This window comes from Euprymna scolopes, chromosome 16 (assembly GCF_053919585.1).
Source record: "Euprymna scolopes isolate OS-2025 chromosome 16, ASM5391958v1, whole genome shotgun sequence".
NCBI lineage: Eukaryota > Metazoa > Mollusca > Cephalopoda > Sepiida > Sepiolidae > Euprymna > Euprymna scolopes.
Window position 1 is genome coordinate 134594132 of NC_136497.1, and position 21941 is coordinate 134616072.

Sequence of the window (21941 nt, forward strand, 5' to 3'; positions counted from 1 at the left end):
CGTGCTGAAATAATAACGTTAATATTTAAAAAGCCATTCTTAACTTGGGGAGGGTGTTTTGTACCTAAAAACTAACAATACTTTAACCTTACAATTGAATAAAAAAAAAACATAAAACTTTAATTAAACTTGGAAATACGATTAAAAAAATAGCGCGGATCAGTAAGTGCATTAGCACCGTTATTTTTATCCTATTAAATTATAAAAAATATTAATAATTAAATTATAAAAATATTTACATAAATAAATAATAATTGCAGAATCTTCATCGAAGAAGTCGCCCTTTACTTTCATTTTCTGCGAACCTGCTTTTCCGGTCGCCATTTTTCATGTTGACTTCCACCAATAAAGGTCGGGACTTTTTAAGAAATCGTTCCTTTCTTGAAATATCCGTGATTAATCATTCGGAAACAGCTCGTATAACAAAAAGTGAGTATTACTTGCTAATTTTGGGAAGTTCTGAACCATTATGTTTCCTTTTCTTTTAGATATAGATTTCGAAAATGAGCAAACGTTCCAATTTTACATGTAAACAAAGAAATCAACACTTGCTTTTTTAAAGCATCGCACACGAAAAAAAAAAGAATTATAATGAAATTTTCGATGTTTATCGAAAAAAGGCTTTCGTTAAAATTAGCACCTCTTTGTTTACACACCTATTCAGCGGAAGTAACGTCAGACAACTTTTATTATAAGGATGACTAACACACGCATATATATATATTAGGCACCGCCAAAAATGGCCGCAAAATCAAGTTGTTGTTGTTTTTTAAAACGAAATTACATTTATTAAAATCCATTATTTCTGAGTAACTTTTTTTTTCCAGAAAGATAAAACCCTGAATTTTATCATATAGAAAACAGAATAATGTAAAACTTTTTCTACTATTTTTAATTCAATTTTAAATGTTAAATTTTCCCAAAAAGTTAACAATTGACATTTTTTGTCTTGCACAAAAAACGTACTTAAATATTTAAAAAAAAGGGTTTTTGAAATAATTAATTAATTTATTTATTGTCTAACTAAGATTTAGGATGATTTTCTAAGAGAATATGCAAAAATATTATAATATAAGTACCTGAATTTCAAATAATTCCACTTATTCATATAGCTAACCAGATTTCGCGTCGATTTCGCGACTCTAGTTACGTTTGCGTCTGATAAGGAGAAAACTATGGAAGACCAAACAGGCCAAAAAAACTTATTTTTCAGTGACGAAAATTTCAATGTATTATTAAGCTGAGGCTGGCCAGTACCAGATGGGTGACCATTTGTATGCGTTTGGTTTTTAATGTGTATGTGTGTGGGGGCCAGGCTCCCCAAAATGGGGGGGGAGGCAATTTAAAGCAGAATAAAAACAATTATTTCAGCGCGTTTGGTCCACCGTAGTCGAAAGGCGGCAAACGTTTTCAAACGGGATCGAAAAAAATGATGCTATTTTTAACACAAAGGGCACAATATTTATCGAATTTTTTTTTTGGTATCGATTATTCAAAGCATGCCCTGTTTAATAATGGTCATGCATTATTCGGCTCGCTAAAAAAAAATTGTTAATTTATTTATCAAAAATTTTAAAATAGCTTTTTTCGTATAAATATTAAAAAAAATTTTTTTTTGTTTTGCTTAACTTAAATTAATTATTTTACTTAACATATTCACCGAATTTCACACTTCAAAACTCAAAAGCGGGATAATTAAACACAATCGAAGTTCTGATATTCAGACGTCAAAATAAGGTATGCAAACAATTTTTTTTTTTTTTTTTTTTAATCTATAATTCTGTCCCTTACAACAACACAATATGTTGATTTCAGTTTCAGATGATTATTTTAAGCATATTTGTTCCCACTTCAAAACAAGGGGGGGGGTTTGTAATCAAAAAAATATATATATATAAATATCGTTTATGAAAAATAAGTACACTGTTATAAAGTTCATTCTTCTCCTAATAATCGCTGAAAATTTCGTATTGATCGGATAATTACCTGATTTTTGGTAGATTTTTAAAAAGACGGTCCGTCAAAAAGTACTGACCTGCCCCCCCCCCCCAGTTTTGGCGGTGCCTAATATATATATATATATATATATATATATATATATATATATATATATATTTGAATTCATTCAAAATCTATCGCATAAACAAAAACAAATATCTAAATAAATCGCGATACATCCAGACAGTCGAGCGAGATGTATGCGGGGGTAAAGGGTTTAGGCTCATTACCGCGGGGTCCCAATTTCAAATCTTGCTAGATTCAGCCACTCTGATGAGTCGTAGACGACGAAACATGTGTCAGTGGATAATTATATTAAAAAAAAAACACACAAAACAAAAATAACAATATGTATGCCGCTCCCCATGTGGGGATACCAAATTGGTTAAAGGGGAAATTATTCCCAACTCGCATTTAAGTAAAAATACACTTTCGTAAATATTTGAAGTCATTCAAAACGTATCGCAAAAACAAAAACAAATAATATATATATATATATTAGGCACCGTCAAAACTGGGGGGGGGAGGTAAGTACTTTTTGACGGACCGTCTTTTTAAAAAATCTACCAAAAATTAGGTAATTATCCAATCAATACGAAATTTTCAGCGATTATTAAGAGAAAAATGAACTTTATAACAGTGTACTTATTTTTCATAAACAATATTTTTATATATATATATTTTTTGCTTACAACCCCCCTTGTTTTGAGGGTGTTCCAAATATGCTTAAAATAATCATCTGAAACTGAACAAAACATATTGTGTTGTTGTAAGGGACAGGATTATAGATTAAAAAAAAACAAAAAAAACTTGTTTGCATACCTTATTTTGATGTCTGAATATCAGAACTTCGATTGTGTTTAATTATCCCGCTTTTGAGTTTTGAAGTGTGAAATTCGGTGAATATGTTAAGTAAAATAATTAATTTAAGTTAAGCAAAACCAAAAAAAAAATTTTTTATATTTATACGAAAAAAGCCATTTTAAAATCTTTAATAAATAAATTAACAATTTCTTTTTAGCGAGCCGAATAATGCATGACCATTATTAAACAGGGCATGCTATGAAGTATCGATAGAAAAAAAAATCGATAAATATTGTGCCCTTTGTGTTAAAAGTATCATCATTTTTTTCGATCCCGTTTGAAAACGTTTGCCACCTTTTGACTACGGTGGACCAAACGCGCTGAAATAATTTTTTTTTATTCTGCTTTAAATTGCCCCCCTCCCCATTTTGGAGAGCCTGGCTCCCACACACATACGCATTAAAAACCAAACTCATACAAATGGTCACCTATCTGGTACTGGCCAGCCTCAGCGTTAATAATACATTGAAATTTTCGTCACTGAAAAATAAGTTTTTTGGGGCTTTTTGGTCTTCCGTAGTTTGCTTTTTATTAAGTACAAATGTAAACAGAGTAATCAAATCGACTCGAAGTAACTGGTTGCCTGTATGAATAAGTGGAATTATTTGAAATCCAGGTATTTATATTATAATATTTTTGCATATTCTCATAGAAAATCACCCTAAATCTTACTTAGACAATAAATAAACAAATTAATTCTTTCAAAAACCTTTTTTTTTTTTTAACTATTTATATACGTTTTTTGTGCAAAACAAAAAACGCCAATTGTTAACTTTTGGGGAAAATTTAACATTTAAAATTTAATTAAAAATAGTAGAAAAAGTTTTATGTTATTCTGTTTTCTATATGGTAAAATTCAAGGTTTTACCTTTCTGGAAAAAAAAGTTACCCAGAAATAATGGATTTTAATAAATGTAATTTCGTTTTAAAAAACAGCAACTTAATTTTTCGGCCATTTTTTGGCGGTATCTATCTATCTATCTATCTATATATATATATATATATAGAGAGAGAGATTTTCTTGTTGGAACTTACATGAACAATATCACATGGGAACTTATATTAAAATTTGTATGTATATAACATCTTCAAAGATACCTGTAAAAACGGCAATGTTTTACACAATAATGGCAACGTCATCATTTCGTGTGTATATTATTTTCAGTTTCAATTTCTACGGATAGTCATTGGCACTATAATGGTTAATGGATGTAAGGGTTTTTTTTGTATTTTTTTGCTATTAGATTTTCATATTTACATTTATATTATTTTGATTTAGAAAAATTAAATAATTTAAGATATATATATGTATTTATTAATCCACTTAGCTTATATTTTTCCCTATACAATAAATAAATGTATTTTATCATATGGAGAATAGATAATGCATTGTGGATGCATTATCAGCTTCTCGTTATTTGTCCCTTAGTCCTCATTTTTAATGAGTAATTTATCTGACAAAGGGAGAAGAAAAAGCTGTATTCTAGGTTGGCCGTATTTTGCATGAACATTCACCAGATGTGTGAGAAATTTTCTGTTTCTATGTCTATCCTTGTGGCCATGTTACTAGTAAGGGTGCTGGAGGTAAACGTTTTATCTAGGCTGATGTTATCTGCCTGATAGCCAGGGATCCAAACCTTGGATTAACCACTAAGGTGGCTGTCCTATCAGCAAGTGCAAAGTACTGGGGCTGCTGTATTGCCATTTGGTGAATGGATTCTGGACCATGCAGTAGCTTTTGGTCGGGTTTCTCAATGCCATATTAATGGGTAATTATCACGGCTTTACCTTACCATGTGCTACAAAAAATATATTTCTTCATTTCTTTATTGCTCTTACTTTCCCTCTCTGCCCTGCTCTAAGCAAGTCTGTTGACTGACACAAAAAATCCCTAAAAATCATCATGAAAAGTTTCCAAAAAAACACAATTAAACCCAGATCTTCAACTTCCAACATAGACCCCCACTACTATTCCTCCTTCTACAACATAAGCGGTCTACATTCCAACCTTCCAGAGGTTGAAACCCAATTACAAGAGACTAAACCAGACCTATTATTCCTAAGTGAAACTGACATTGAACCGACTATTTCCCTAGAAGAGTCTGGAATTATAGGATACTCTGACTTAACATCCAAATTTGACATCCAAGATCGCTATGGGTATGGAATATGTGCCTACATTAAAGATAGCTTTCCATGTGGTAGGGACATCTCCAGAGAAGATCCTAAATTACCCTATATGTGCTTCTGGGTTGCACTTGCTCACATGACTGCGTGTATATTGACCTTTCATCGCCCCCGACAACAGCTGAGTTACAATCTTTAAAAGCATATCTGAGAAAATTGACCACATCCTATCTGCTTATCCTTTGGCTAACATTCACATCTGTGAAGACTTCAATGTTCACAATGTGGAATGGTTAACCAACTCAAACAAGACAGATAATGTATGCTCAGTCCATCAAGTCCAAAATGTCTGAGCGGTGGTTTGGTTCCCACCAATTTTGGCAAATAGCAAACAGGATTCTGAACAGAAGTGTGTGCTTTATTCCAACTATCATCAATGGACCTGAGGTAATCTTGTCAGCATCAGACAAAGTTAAACTCTTTGCCAAGAACTTTGTAGCTAATTCTACCCTATGTGATCAAGGCCACCAACTCCACGTATTTCCTCCTGTATCAGCAGAAAACACGCTATGCAACATACAAATAACTGTGCGTGACATTGCCAAGCTAATCAAAAGCTTTGATTCCAGTAAAGCAACTGGCCCTGACAGCATTCCAATTATAATGCGAAAAAGCTTCAACCAGAACTAGCTCCCATACTTACAAAGCTATTTAAGCATTGTCTTAAGGAGAATTGCTTCCCAACACTCTGAAAAATCTCATCAGTATGCCCTGTATTTAAGAATTCAGGTGATCGGTAATATTCTTCTCAGTACAGATCAATAAGTCTCCTGTGCATCATCAGTAAGTTACTTGAATCTGCGTTAAATAGAGAAAAAGTAAACGATTTCAGCAAAATTAAACTTTTTAGTGACAAGAAATATGGTTTCCATTCTGCTAGATCTACAGCAAATGTGCTTACGGTTATCGAATCCCTCGACGGAAGCTACCTTTCTAGGGCAATTGCTCTTGACATATGAAAGGCCTTTGATAGGGTATGGCATACAGGTCTACTTCACAAGATCTCCAGCTATTGTATAGCTGGAAATGTTTTTCAATTATTAAATCATTTCTCTCTGATAGGTTCATAAGAGTAGTGGTTGATGGGCAGAAATAAGAAGCCCATAGTATTAATGCTGGAATCCATCAGGAGTACATCCTGGGTCCAACTCTCTTCCTGCTCTACATCTTCCAAATCACATCCTTAGATCATTCGTAGACATTTATGTTGATGACACTTCCATCTATGGCAGCACATCAAAAGACTGTAAACGACCAAGTTCTCTCTTATTCTCTCTCTTTTGATTTTGAACATGTGGTGCAATGGGGAAAAGTGTCTGGTTACTTTTCATGCATCTAAAACCAAGCTTCTATCTCTACATCATCAACACTCTGATCCCCATCTGGCATCAATTGAAATAATTAGCTCCAGTCTTGGGAAGGCTCCATGTTTTGACAAACTTCTGATCTTACTCCTGATCTAAAATGGAATACGTACATCCAATCCATTGCCAAGGTCGCTGGAAAAATGGTGGAATCCTTCTATCGATCCAGTAGATATCTAGCTGCCGATGTAATTCTCTACCTATATAAGAGCAAGGTATGTCCAAGGATTGAGTATTGTTGCCACATAGCCTAGTGGGGAATGCCCTTTTCACTTCCCTGCAACCTCTTTCTCACAGAAGAGATGTTGTGAGCCTGTCTCTGCTTTATCATTATTTTCATAGCAAATTCTCATCTGAGCTCCAATCTATGATCCCACCTCACCAAACATTCACGAAAAACACTTGTCTAGCTGAAAACATTATCAATAATTTTCCCAACTCTTTATCTATGCTTAAACCTAAATATAGATTCCATGAACAAAGCTTTTTTTTCTTAGAACTGCACACCTGTGGAATTCTATTTGCCTGCTTTCCAGCTGACTACAATATGGCCGTCTTCAAGTCCAATGTAAGCAAAGTTCTTGGTGAGCCGTTCCCCTTAAGTAATCCAATTTACCAAATTTACACGTCTAAGGATTACTATGATATTGCCCCTTTATACTACTGTACACTCTTTAACCCTTATCCTCAAGGGACCTCTGGACCTTGATAAGTGGTGATTCCTTTGAAAAAAAAATATATGCAAAATAAAACTTATTTTTTAATAGATTTACTAGTTACTATATGACAATATAGTTATACTGTTATTATAACGATACTGTTAATTAGAGGCCTCATACATTTTTTGAAAAAGGCACAAAAAAGGGTTGACACTGCATTAATTCAGATAATTAAATCCAAACGAATTTTTTTTAGTCAATGCTGGATTTCCGATTTTAACTTTACGAAAAGTCATATATCCTATTGTATGAATATATTTTTTAAATATTTTAAACCTGTTATAAAACATTTTATGTTTAAACTTTATGTCTTTGAATATTTGAATTTAATATCATTTAAATCTTTTAAAAAATTATTATTTTTAGGATTGTTTTTTTGTAATTCAAGTAATTATATTCTCGAGGAAAAATTATAGAGATAGTGTTGATTTTTTTAAAAATAATAATATTGATTTTATGTCCAATTTTATTTACAACGTAAAGGTAAGTGAAATAAATAATGGGTGTTTATATATATATATATATATATATATATATATATATTTGCAACATTTTTAAAGCTGAAAAGTTTAAATAATATATATATATATATATATATATATATATATATAAATTATTTAAACTTTCCAGCTTTAAAAATGTTGCAAATTTTTATTGGTCTAACTTTATTTTATTTAGTTTTCATAACATGAATAGGGGGTAGAACACCTAAAAAATATTTTCTCTCACATATTTAACGAAACCTACTTTTAATATGTAAGTAATTTGCAAAATTAATAAGTATCGAAAATTTCAGGAAAATATTATTATTTGATTTTTTGCTAGATTTTTAAAGATGGGTATGTTTACGGCTTCAAAATCATCACTACATAGGAGCATTGTTTTAAAACGTCAATAATGTAAACACGATTTTAGTCCCGCATTTTCATTATTTCATATGCTGTAAAATATTTTTTTTAAATATTAGCAGTTAATTTGGAGCTTCTTTTAAATGGTAAAAAAGTTTGGATGATAATATTAAATTAAATTACAGTTACATCGTATTATATATAGGGAGATTAAATCTGTGGTGGGCATTGGAAAAATATAAAAACTATCTTATTTCATTTTACTATTGGAAAAACAGTTCATAAATATATTTAAAAACAGTCCATAAATATATAAAAAAACAGTTCATAATAGATTTAAAAAGCAGTTCATAATAGATTTTAAAAAAGTAGTTCATAATATATTAAAAAACAGTTCATAAATAATTATTTTAAACAAAATCTCACTAGAAAAAACAATTCGTAAATATTTTTATAATAGTTCTTTTTTTACATTTGATGTAAAAAAAGAAAATACCAGCACTTTTGATGATTTATTAAAAAACAGTTCATATATATCTATATTGATCATCATTTTAAAAAAGCAGTTCATAATATATTAAAAAACAGTTCATAAATAATTATTTTAAACAAAATCTCACTAGAAAAAACAATTCGTAAATATTTTTATAACAGTTCTTTTTTTACATTTGATGTAAAAAAAGAAAATACCAGCACTTTTGATGATTGATTAAAAAACAGTTCATATATATCTATATTGATCATCATTTTAAAAAAGTAGTTCATAATATATTAAAAAACAGTTCATAAATAATTATTTTAAACAAAATCTCACTAGACAAAACAATTCGTAAATATTTTTATAACAGTTCTTTTTTTACATTTGATGTAAAAAAAGAAAATACCAGCACTTTTGATGATTGATTAAAAAACAGTTCATATATATCTATATTGATCATCATTTTAAAAAAGTAGTTCATAATATATTAAAAAACAGTTCATAAATAATTATTGTAAACAAAATCTCACTAGAGAAAACAATTCGTAAATATTTTTATAACAGTTCTTTTTTTACATTTGATGTAAAAAAAGAAAATACCAGCACTTTTGATGATTGATTAAAAAACAGTTCATATATATCTATATTGATCATCATTTTAAAAAAGCAGTTCATAATATATTAAAAAACAGTTCATAAATAATTATTTTAAACAAAATCTCACTAGAAAAAACAATTCGTAAATATTTTTATAACAGTTCTTTTTTTACATTTGATGTAAAAAAAGAAAATACCAGCACTTTTGATGATTGATTAAAAAACAGTTCATATATATCTATATTGATCATCATTTTAAAAAAGTAGTTCATAATATATTAAAAAACAGTTCATAAATAATTATTGTAAACAAAATCTCACTAGAGAAAACAATTCGTAAATATTTTTATAACAGTTCTTTTTTTACATTTGATGTAAAAAAAGAAAATACCAGCACTTTTGATGATTTATTAAAAAACAGTTCATATATATCTATATTGATCATCATTTTAAAAAAGCAGTTCATAATATATTAAAAAACAGTTCATAAATAATTATTTTAAACAAAATCTCACTAGAAAAAACAATTCGTAAATATTTTATAACAGTTCTTTTTTTACATTTGATGTAAAAAAAGAAAATACCAGCACTTTTGATGATTGATTAAAAAACAGTTCATATATATCTATATTGATCATCATTTTAAAAAAGTAGTTCATAATATATTAAAAAACAGTTCATAAATAATTATTTTAAACAAAATCTCACTAGACAAAACAATTCGTAAATATTTTTATAACAGTTCTTTTTTTACATTTGATGTAAAAAAAGAAAATACCAGCACTTTTGATGATTGATTAAAAAACAGTTCATATATATCTATATTGATCATCATTTTAAAAAAGTAGTTCATAATATATTAAAAAACAGTTCATAAATAATTATTTTAAACAAAATCTCACTAGAAAAAACAATTCGTAAATATTTTTATAACAGTTCTTTTTTTACATTTGATGTAAAAAAAGAAAATACCAGCACTTTTGATGATTGATTAAAAAACAGTTCATATATATCTATATTGATCATCATTTTAAAAAAGTAGTTCATAATATATTAAAAAACAGTTCATAAATAATTATTTTAAACAAAATCTCACTAGAAAAAACAATTCGTAAATATTTTTATAACAGTTCTTTTTTTACATTTGATGTAAAAAAAGAAAATACCAGCACTTTTGATGATTGATTAAAAAACAGTTCATATATATCTATATTGATCATCATTTTAAAAAAGTAGTTCATAATATATTAAAAAACAGTTCATAAATAATTATTTTAAACAAAATCTCACTAGAAAAAACAATTCGTAAATATTTTTATAACAGTTCTTTTTTTACATTTGATGTAAAAAAAGAAAATACCAGCACTTTTGATGATTGATTAAAAAACAGTTCATATATATCTATATTGATCATCATTTTAAAAAAGTAGTTCATAATATATTAAAAAACAGTTCATAAATAATTATTTTAAACAAAATCTCACTAGAAAAAACAATTCGTAAATATTTTTATAACAGTTCTTTTTTTACATTTGATGTAAAAAAAGAAAATACCAGCACTTTTGATGATTGATTAAAAAACAGTTCATATATATCTATATTGATCATCATTTTAAAAAAGTAGTTCATAATATATTAAAAAACAGTTCATAAATAATTATTTTAAACAAAATCTCACTAGAAAAAACAATTCGTAAATATTTTTATAACAGTTCTTTTTTTACATTTGATGTAAAAAAAGAAAATACCAGCACTTTTGATGATTGATTAAAAAACAGTTCATATATATCTATATTGATCATCATTTTAAAAAAGTAGTTCATAATATATTAAAAAACAGTTCATAAATAATTATTTTAAACAAAATCTCACTAGAAAAAACAATTCGTAAATATTTTTATAACAGTTCTTTTTTTACATTTGATGTAAAAAAAGAAAATACCAGCACTTTTGATGATTGATTAAAAAACAGTTCATATATATCTATATTGATCATCATTTTAAAAAAGTAGTTCATAATATATTAAAAAACAGTTCATAAATAATTATTTTAAACAAAATCTCACTAGAAAAAACAATTCGTAAATATTTTTATAACAGTTATTTTTTTACGTTTGATGTAAAAAAATTACCAACACTTTTGATGATTGATTAAAAAACAGTTCAAAAGCATAGTTTTATTATGAAGGTTATAATTTTGTTATAAAAATGCAAATAAAGAATGTTTGAATAAAACTTCTATTTTCATATTTGTTCTAACAAAAAAAATAGATACATCATGTACAGCGTTGGTCATCCGTACCTTAAAATTTGTCTGATGTCACTTCCGGCAAATGGTTTTGTAAACAAAGAAAACCAAAAAATAGGCGCAAGTTCAGAACTCAACACAGTTTTTAAAAAATGTCATATTCCAAAAATCATATAATTTAATCAAGTCGTTGTTTTGTCTTGAAAATTATATTTTAACGATTTTTAGCAATTAATAGCAAATTGCAGTCATTTAAAACCTCTATTTCTGAAGATATTAAGATGAAGATAACCAGTGATAAATTTTTAAGATGGTGAACCGATTCGCTTCCTCATTAAATTTGATTTTCTTACTTTAAAATATACTTGATCAATTTATGTGATTTTTAGAATATGACGTTTTCATTTTGTCATTATTAAAGCTAAAATTGTGTTTTAATTTATTTTAGTGCATAGTAAAACAATAGTTACGGATAAATTTAATTAGTTTTCACGCGGTTCACAAAGCAAAAATCCATTGTCAATCAAATATACAATAAATACCTTTTAACAACTAAGGAAAATTAAATTTTTTATCAACTTGTATAATTTTAAAATGTGAAAACTGATTGTAAGGCTGAAAAGGTGAAGGTAGCAATTAGCCATACAATTAAAAAAGACAAAGAATACATTTGAAATATTATAACTCCTCTCTCTCTCTCTCTTTCTCTCTCTCTCTCTCTCTCTCTATATATATATATATATATATATATATATATATATATATCTTTGTGTATGTATATGTATGTTTACATATGTATGTATATATATATATAAAATATATATAAACAAAATAAGTCAAAATCTATATAAATAAAAGAGTAGAAGATACATCATCTAAAAGTACATCGTTTAAGCTCCTTGGCTTTACGTTCACAGAAAACATGATTTGGAATAGATACATCGAGATCATTGCCAAGGCTGCTGCAAAGAAAATGGGCTCTCTCTACCATACTAGAAAGTTACTTACGCCTGAAAGTATTCTGTACCTCTACAAAGCCCCCATTCGCCAAGGTATGGCAATAGCAAAGAAAGATGATAGACAATGGTGATCGTTTGAAAACAATGGATATAGTTTTTTATCTACCAAGAAACCAAATAGTAAACTGTTGACATTAGAGATCGTGTATTCACGGTCAGCCGGAACAAGATAGAATCAGGCACTAAAAACAGGTAGCTGAATGTCAGGAGAACTGGAACAGGAAGTTAGTCGTAGTGGATAAAGGAACTGGTAGCTGGGCGTCAGTAGACTCTAGAAACAAGTAACTTGTCATAGTGGATAATAAAACCGGTAGCTGGACGTTAGTGGATAATGGTCTTGTCAGTGGGTATATTGTGATTGTTATTGTAAGTTTTTTTAACCACACTATAAGAACGTTCGGAAATAAATTAATCAGTAAATGTGATTAAAATATCTTTTGTAACTATTTTGCTATCTTCTTCTGTATACCTTAACCATAACACGAGGTTGCTGAACGTACATCCAGGGTTCACTTTTTACTTTCTTAATTAAATTGATGTTTATAGTGTGATGTCAGAAAACATTAACATGATAGTCTAATATATAAAAGGCTATATGTCTGTCTGCCTATCAAACTCTATCTCTTCTAAAACTAAAAGTCGCAGAGCAGCGCTAGGGGCCTCAAATGATTTGATTTTTACAAACTGTTCTTTTATGCGTCTTTAGCTGCTTAAAAGAGTTTTTAAGGCGTGAAAATGAAAAAAAAAAACGTTATACATTTTGTACATTCATCTTAGTTTATTTTTAATTTTTAATCGGTTTGTATCCGTATCACGTTGGTATAGTGGTAATATCACCAGCTTTGAATGCTACAGTTTTGGATTCAATTTTTTTTCTAGCTGATGGCACCCAAATTCTTTTTTTTACTTTAGAAATCACTAATCTATAATAATATATACAAAATCTGGACAAATTAAAATATCATATTTAAGTGTATTTTACATCTGGGCAAAGCTGGTTGACGCCCCCCCCATCCACTAGTCTACATAGTTAGAAAGAGTCTCAGAACGTATACTAACTATATGATCAGCAGTGTATTTGACAAACCTAAATATTCATTAGCTAAAATACTCTTTCAAAATGTGTCACAGTCCAAAATAGCGGATGGCAAAAACAGGTCTCATTGCTATTAACTTTGTTAATTATAATCTAGCTAGCAGGGTGACACTGATGAACTGATTAAAAATAAATATATTAGATTTATAAAACTCACTATGTCTCTCTGTATTTATTATTATAGAGACAACTTTCTAATGATTATTATATTGAACCGTATATATAAAGTCAAAACTAAAATAATATATGTACATATATGACATAAGTACCAGCAGCTAAAATCGAAACCAAAGCATACAAATCTCCACCCTCATTCCTTAGCCTCTAAACCACGCATATATATATATATATATATATATATATATATATATATATATATATATATATATATAAAATTCATCTGTCATCCCTTTTTTAAAAGATGGAATCGCCTGGTCGTTTAAAAGATTGAAGCAAGCAAAACGAGACAGTTCACTGACACATTCATTTCACTTTTTGTTTTAAAAATTATTTTTAGATTGTTTTCGCAGTTTGCCACACCCAAGATATCGAACACAATTAACCAAATTAATTTGGCCAAATATGAGGCATAACATCACTATTATTTATTTTCATAAGTGAACAAGCATATCTCAAAACATTAAACATTCCAAACGTTCACCATTTCTTGCTTTGGCTTAAAACCATTCTCAAAATCAATAGTGCGGGCAGTCAAGGAATTTCATTCCATACATACATGAAGATGTTAGCAATTTAATGTATCTGTTCGACCAGTCTGAAATATATCCTTTCATTGACAACTGATAGCTGCACTATATTCTCATCCAAACCATTGCATGGTCGTCACCAATTTCATATATACAATATTTCATTTCTTTATTGCATAATAAAAACTCTGAAATAGAAAGTTTCAAATTTGAGATCTATATTGATCATCATCTACTTACATTCACATTTTAATTCACCTTTCAAAACTCGTTTCAAAATGTATCAGTAATATCTGATATATAACCATTGAACAGAATGCAATATGAAGTAGCATGTCTTGCTTTCCATTCAACTCTGCTATTTAGCTTCAGATATCAACATTATCACTTAAAACCATCTCGATAAATATTAATATCATCTATCATTACCGACTATTTGAAATTGTTTTATGGCATTAATGTCCCGGTCAATTGTGTCCCAATCATAAGTGTCCTAGGCTTAAGTGTCCTGTGGTCTTTAGCGTACCATTGCATGTGGTACTATAGAATATGTTCAAATTGTTTATGCAAGTATTCTTTTTATTTTGACGAAGATATAAATTTTATTGTTTGAAAGGTTGGTATAGAATCGTTGTGAATTGTATTTGAATGTAGATCTTAATTTTGGCCGCGATATAAATTTTATTGGTTGACAGCATGGTATGAAATCGCTTTGACTTGTATTTTCATGTAATTTTTATTTCGATGGAAACATAAATTCATTTGGTGTAAATATTGATATGGAATCGTTTAAAATTGTGTTTGCATGTAATTTTTTATTTTGATCAAGATATAAATTTTATGAGTTAAAATTTTGGTATCAAATCGTTTTAAATTTTGTTTTTGCGTACTTTTTATTTTGATGAAATTGTAAATTTTCTTAGTAGATCTGATGTCGCTTGAAATTTCCCCTTTCAAATTTTACATATGTATTTATAACTACTTCAAACAATCGGCCGATTTTCAAACCCAAGGGAATATAAGGCATCACATTACTATTTACATATGTTTCTACGCCTCTTAAAACATTTTAAAACATTCAGTTCATCCATATTTGTAAGTTACAATCTTGAGATCTGTGTGGAATTGTGTAGCAGGACCCAGTCTGATCGCTCTCCTAGTCACACTTAATCAGTCTTCAATCATTGGTGGGTGTTTCTAAGTCCTCCTTGAGTCAAGGGTTGATATGCTGTTCATTCTGCAAGTCGATCATATACTGAAAAAAACAGTAACTCAACAGATCGCCATCCAGCGGCAAAAGACAACTCAGTTCACAAAAAAAAACTTTGTATTTTTTCTATACTAATTATTCAGTCCAAAGGAATATATATATATATATATATATATATATATATATATATATATATATATATATATATATATATACAATTTCTTTTTACATGATTTGATAATTCGTTTCAAGTGTCTCTCAGATTCTAACTTCTCTTCAGGTAATGGGTGGCGGCAGATGAGAAGCAATGGGGAGAGGTGGGCAACTCTTTTCTTGAGTGGATTTCAGAAACCTTAGCTCTAAACTCTGAAACTCAGCTCAACTTCAACTACCCTTTCTTGCTTTTGCACGGGTTTAAATATGGATGGTTTGAGTGGGTAGGTTTCATCCCAGATGCTCCAGGCAGCCAAACATCCAATCCGACACACCTTGGTTCCCTTTGATTGGATAGTTAGTTACCTCCCCCACATCCAGATCAGGCAATTTCCACTGACAACAACTTCCCATGGATATCATCTCACACACTCGAGAACTTTATCCTTGACTCTCGGGTCAGGTTCAAATCCCCGGTAAATAAAACATAACTGGTATTGTTTTTCTCAGTTTCTGCACCTGCATTCAGCAATTTATTTGTTATTATATCCAACTCTGAGTCGTTTCTGTATTTGATATATTATTAGGTCACCCGCTGTTGTCCAGGAGTGCTTATCTAATAAAGTTCCAATCTGGTAACAATTTCACTCTTTTAATGTCGGCATGTGCTCCCCTCTAAGGGGTTGAGTTATTGATTTTGTTGAACAGTAACCTATCATTCAATGATTCTCATTTTTTTCTGAACTGTATTGATCATAAACGAATTTATATGCCAAAAAAAAAATCGACATAATTGGTGGCTAAACTTTGGGTTTGAAATTTTGTAATTATTGCCAAATAATATTTTTGACTAACTGACAATATTCCTTCTAAATAACATGTCATATTCTAATGAATTTTTGTATATTCAGCTCATGGGAAAACAATAAAAAGTCTTCACATTTATCTGTATCTAAAAAAATGACTTTTAGATTTGAGAGAGTAATTTTAAAGTTCTGTAATTAAATCAAAAGAGCATCAATGAGTATATATTAATCCATTATATATTAAATGATATATTTACTTAGGCTCACAGTGAAATAAATTGATAAATAAAAAGTTGAGACATAAATTTGTTTTCATGTATTAAGTATATTAAATCATTCTGTATTAAATGCATTTCTCATTTATCATGCTCAGAGTGATATGAATTAGCATTAGGTATCAATGTATATTTATTAAGTTATTCATTAAGTACGTTCAAAATAATATAAATTGATTTTGATTGACATGCATTATTTTTGTAATTGATGATTCAATAACATTTATTCTTAATTTTCAGATAAAATCTTCACCATAATCTAATCAAAATGAAATGAAATATATTTTCTGAAGTGAGTATATCATCATGTTAGGTTATTTTAAACTTGTTTAATATATATATATATATATATATATATATATATATATATATATATATATATGCTAACACATGTTATATAAGACTTACTGTAATATATGTAAATACTAATTTTTTTAAAAATGCATACAGACTGGAGCCAAAGTATATTGTATTGAATGAGCAATATGCAAGAAAACCTGAGTGAGAAATCTGAAGGTAGGATTGCCTATCCACAACAAAAGGAAAAGAAATATGAAAAAAAAGAGAGGCCTTATTCTTGTGAATTTTGTTGGTTATCATTTCAATTTGCTGCCGATATGAAAAGACATATAAGAACACACACTGGAGAGAAACCATATTCTTGTGAAATTTGTGGTTCAGAAATTTCCAGGAGTTCAAACATGAAAATACACATGCGAACGCACACTGGAGAGAAACCATATTCTTGCAACCTGTGTGGTTTATCATTTTCAAAGAATCCAAACCTAAAACGTCACATGCTTACACACACTGGGGAGAAACGTTATGCCTGTGAAGTGTGCGGTGCAGCATTTGCACACACTCAAAACCTGAGAAGACATGTAAGAACTCACACTGGAGAGAAACCATATTCCTGTGAAGTGTGTGGCTCTGAATTTTCAAATAATTCTGATATGAAGTTACACATGAGAACACACACTGGAGAGAAACCATATTCCTGTGTAGTATGCGGCGCAACATTTGCAAGTAATACACAAATACACAGGCATATGCGAACTCACACTGGAGAGAAACCATATACTTGTGAAGTGTGTGGTTCAGCATTTTCAAGTAGTCAATATTTGAAGAAACACGTGCAAAAGCATGTGAGAGAAACTTTATTCCTGTGAAGTATGTGGCTTAGTATGTGGCTTAGTATTTTTAAGTAAGACAAAACACATGTGAATACATACTGGAGACACTATATTGTTAAATTTTGTGCTTTCAAATAATATTAATGTGAAAAAACATGCACAAATACTGGAAAAAAGAGTATAAAAGAAAGTTTCTACATAAATTAACCTAGAGTATATGAGATCGTAAATAGCAGCATTTATAGAAACCGTGAGGTATTCATCGGGATGACCTGCTATTATAAACATCCCCATCACTAGTGCAGCCAAAACCACATTACAATTTATCTGTGAACTTGTGTGAAATATGTCGGTCTATGACCAACCATCATAAATTTCCTTTATCAACTGGATCCAGTTATATTTTTTACAACCAAATTTCACAGTACTGAATTCTTATTTTTAATACTCACCACTTGAATTGCAAGAGCAAAGTGATTAACATTTTTAAGTATGTCCTGACCAAATATTCAAAATCACATAGTATACGCTACCCAAATAAAATCTTTCCAGGGCTAACCCACATTAGCTTTTACAAGGAATTGCGCACCTTCTCCAAGTGATGTTACCTCAAGTAATAGCATGAAGCTGGATACTCCACCAGACTAGGTAAATTCTTGTCCTGAAATCCAGTAAGACCAATAGACCAAAACAAAAGATATAATACAACATATAAAAATGGTTAATTGGGGAGAAGAAAATTGTGTTTTCAATTTCTTTACTAACTCAGTGTTCGAGAGATAAAGAACTTTAATGGAACATTCGAATATCTATATATCTCATATAAAGTTCAAGCGTTAGCCCCAGGTAGTGGGCTCCTTGATTTATGAGAAGTTCGACTGAAGTAAAATAAAACAAAAAAGGGAAGAATTTACTGGAATGAATTTACTATCATACAAATCTGGCCCGAATAATCTATTTAATTTTTTACTATTATGCATTCATTATAGTGGCTTCGTTACTAGACTATTAAAAAGTAAGTAGGCTAACTCATGGTTAGTAAAACTCATTCCTAACACAAGCAATATTTTAAATTTTACTAATCTCTTTATGGTTACTGGTTATTAATGAAGATATCTGATGGTAAGACTTCATTTGCTATAATAACTACTTTACTTTAAAGAGTGAGGAGACGACACATTCATTAGTGAAACCGATTCAAACCTCATTCCAAACACAAATTATATTTTCAGCTTTCTTAATTTCGTCATGGCTACTGATTACTTATGTAAATATCTGATAGTAAAATTTTGCATGTTATAAAATCCCAGAAAAATATCTGTTTAAAAATATCATTTACCGCTATATAAAATAAAAAAAACTTTGTATGATGTTTATTTTTTATTTTTAATTTTATAAACATCTATGTAAAAGTTGAAAACCTTTTTCTGTCTTTTTTATTTAATGAAAGATTGAAATATTATTATTATCCACAGAAAAAACAAAGTGAAGGTGTGTTCTATTTGCTGTCTTGGATAGACTGATTATACAGCTAAATATGTATGTTTAAGTATTTGCTGTGTTACTGCCTAGATATGTACCATGTGTCTTGTATTAGAAATATTTAGTATGTTGGGAGTAAGTTTATATTTGTCGGTTGATCTTTTATAAAAAGTACTTGTGGATGATATATTCATTTCAGGTTTCGATGATGATAGTTACTTAGAATGTTTTATATGCCAAATCAACCTAGTTTCAAATTGGAGAGAAGGAAGTGTAAATTCTCCCCGGAAAAAAACAACATATATATTGTCAACAAGGAGTTTATAAAACCTCTACTAGAAGAATTTGGTGCGATTTCAAGTCATTTATATTTGGTTACTACCAGGTAACCTACATCTAAAATATCAAGTGTTTGGACCCAAAATTGGCTGAGGAGTTTGGTAGATTCTGCAAAGGTCAACTCTTTCAACTCTGACCTCTTGGCTCCAAATTTTCGCTCAAAAACTGATTAAAAAGCTTGCTACATGTCTGAATAGCCCTTATGTAAAATTTCAAATGTTTAGACCCAAAATTTGCTGAATAGTTTGCTAGAGACTGCAAAGGTAAAATCTTTTAAACTTTGACTCCGTGGTAGCCAAATTTTCGGCCAAAAACCGATTAAAAAGCCTACTCTGTCTGAATATACTTTATGTAAAATTTCAAATGTTAAGACGAAAAATTGGCTGAGAGGTCAAATTTTTAAAAACTTTAACCCCAATTTTGACCCCTTAACATTTGTTTTGGGCTCAAATCAAGTTAAAAGGGTAGATCCATGTCAGTTCATTACATCTAACATTTCAAGGAGTTTGAAAGAGTTTTCAAAGGTCAAATCGTCGAACTTTGACCCCTTGACCGCCAAATTTCTGGTCGAAAACTGATTAAAAAGATTTTCCCTAATCTCAATACCCCTTTATGTCAACTCTCGAGTCTGTAGACTGAAAATTAACAGAGCAGTTTCGTAAGAAAATGTACACACACACACACACACATAAAGGCAGACAATTTCACTTTTATAGATATATAGATTATTTCTTGAGATTTTTCATGAAGAGCTCGGTAGTTGTTAGAGCAGAGCAAATAGGGGAAAAAAGCACACAGGAAAATGTACACACAAAGACGGAAACAATTTCACTTTTATAGATTTATAGATTCTTGTGGCACTGCCTAAATTTGTATTTTGTATGAGTCTTTTGTTTTAGTATGTTGATTGTAAGCTTTGTATATGTACTTTCTTTTATCAAGATATACTTTTCTGCAAGGTGCGAATGGATGATATATTTGTAGTGACAGAAATTTGCATTTTGAAGTACAAAATCAAAGTGCTAATATGTCTGTGTTATCTTACAAAACGATGTATCAATCATTTTTTATCAAAATGGTGCGACAGGTTGGTAAGTAAATTTCACATGCCAATGATAACAGTCTCTTAATGAACTTTGAAAAAGTGCTTTATATGCCAAATAAAAACTGGCCTCAAAGTTGAAAAAAGCAAGTGGGATTTATCCTGGGAGAAAATAATTTATTTATGATTCAAATTTAACAATAAGGTCACAACATCCCTACTATGGATTTGGACTGTGATTACAAAATCCCTTACACCAAGGAATATGACAGAATTAAAATCTCATCTTGGTGCATTATCTTGTCTACCTTGGTGCATTATCTTGTCTACCTTGGTGCATTATCATATCTACCTTGGTGCATTATCTTATCTACCTTGGTGCATTATCATATCTACCTTGGTGCATTATCATATCTACCTTGGTGCATTATCTTGTCTACCTTGGTGCATTATCATATCTACCTTGGTGCATTATCTTATCTACCTTGGTGCATTATCATATCTACCTTGGTGCATTATCATATCTACCTTGGTGCATTATCTTGTCTACCTTGGTGCATTATCATATCTACCTTGGTGCAGCGAATTATCACAATCATCTTCAAAATTTATCCACATTACTTGAACTACTACTCAAAATGAAAGAATGCAGTTTTTAAACAATGCAAAACCTTATAAAATATAATTTTATTTTGAACATATATAAAATTGAACTTGCCTACTTGTTGAAAAAAGATAAATATTGAAACAGATGAACGATAATAACAAGCAATCAAACACATGAAATCAAATGGCGGCATTCAGATTCTCCTTTTTTAGCAATTGATAGATAATTAGGTTTTCATTATTCATTTCAGTATAGTGTAATACTCTTAAAAAAAAGATAAATATTTATTTAAAAAAATTTTTTTTATTCAATTTTCACCCCAAACAAGGCACAGTGCCACTTTGAAGCAGGGGGCTACTATCAGGGACTTAATTAGCGGGGTCATTATGAAGGGAGATGAGTAGAAAGATGTTTGTTAACATTACACTTGAACTTCTGCATATCATTGCCGTTGGGAAAGCAGAATCCCGGAAGGGAGTTCCAAAGACCCGCAGTTCTGGGGAAGAAACTATTGAAGTAAAAGGCTTTCTTGCACCTAGGGATCTCTACTGCAAAGGGATGAGACTTAGTAGCTTGTCGGGTTTGTCGGGGGCAGTTACGTCGGGGAGGTACAAGTGTTTGCACATCGTCAGATCATTCACCATTAAAGTACTTGTAGAACAGGCAGAGGGATGCAACATCTCGTCGATGGGACAGAGGCTGAAGCCTAGATGACAGTTCAGGACCTATCAGGTTGGCGACTCTCTTTTGAACCCTGTCCAGGAGCGAA

At 30.0% G+C, this 21941-nt stretch overlaps 1 protein-coding gene across 1 annotated transcript; it reads left to right on the forward strand.

The window, feature by feature from the left end:
- Window positions 1-305: 305 nt before the first annotated feature.
- Window positions 306-19116, forward strand: LOC145296112 (uncharacterized). Its single transcript, XM_080142254.1, has 2 exons — window positions 306-429; window positions 16810-19116. The coding sequence occupies exon 2, from the start codon at window positions 17046-17048 to the stop codon at window positions 17736-17738; it is 693 nt and encodes a 230-aa protein (XP_079998380.1). The 5' UTR covers window positions 306-429; window positions 16810-17045; the 3' UTR covers window positions 17739-19116.
- Window positions 19117-21941: the final 2825 nt, after the last annotated feature.

What these genes read in the sequence shown, in the direction of transcription:
- LOC145296112 (XM_080142254.1), top strand. Translation starts at nt 17,046, where the DNA reads ATGAGCAATATGCAAGAAAACCTGAGTGAGAAATCTGAAGGTAGGATT.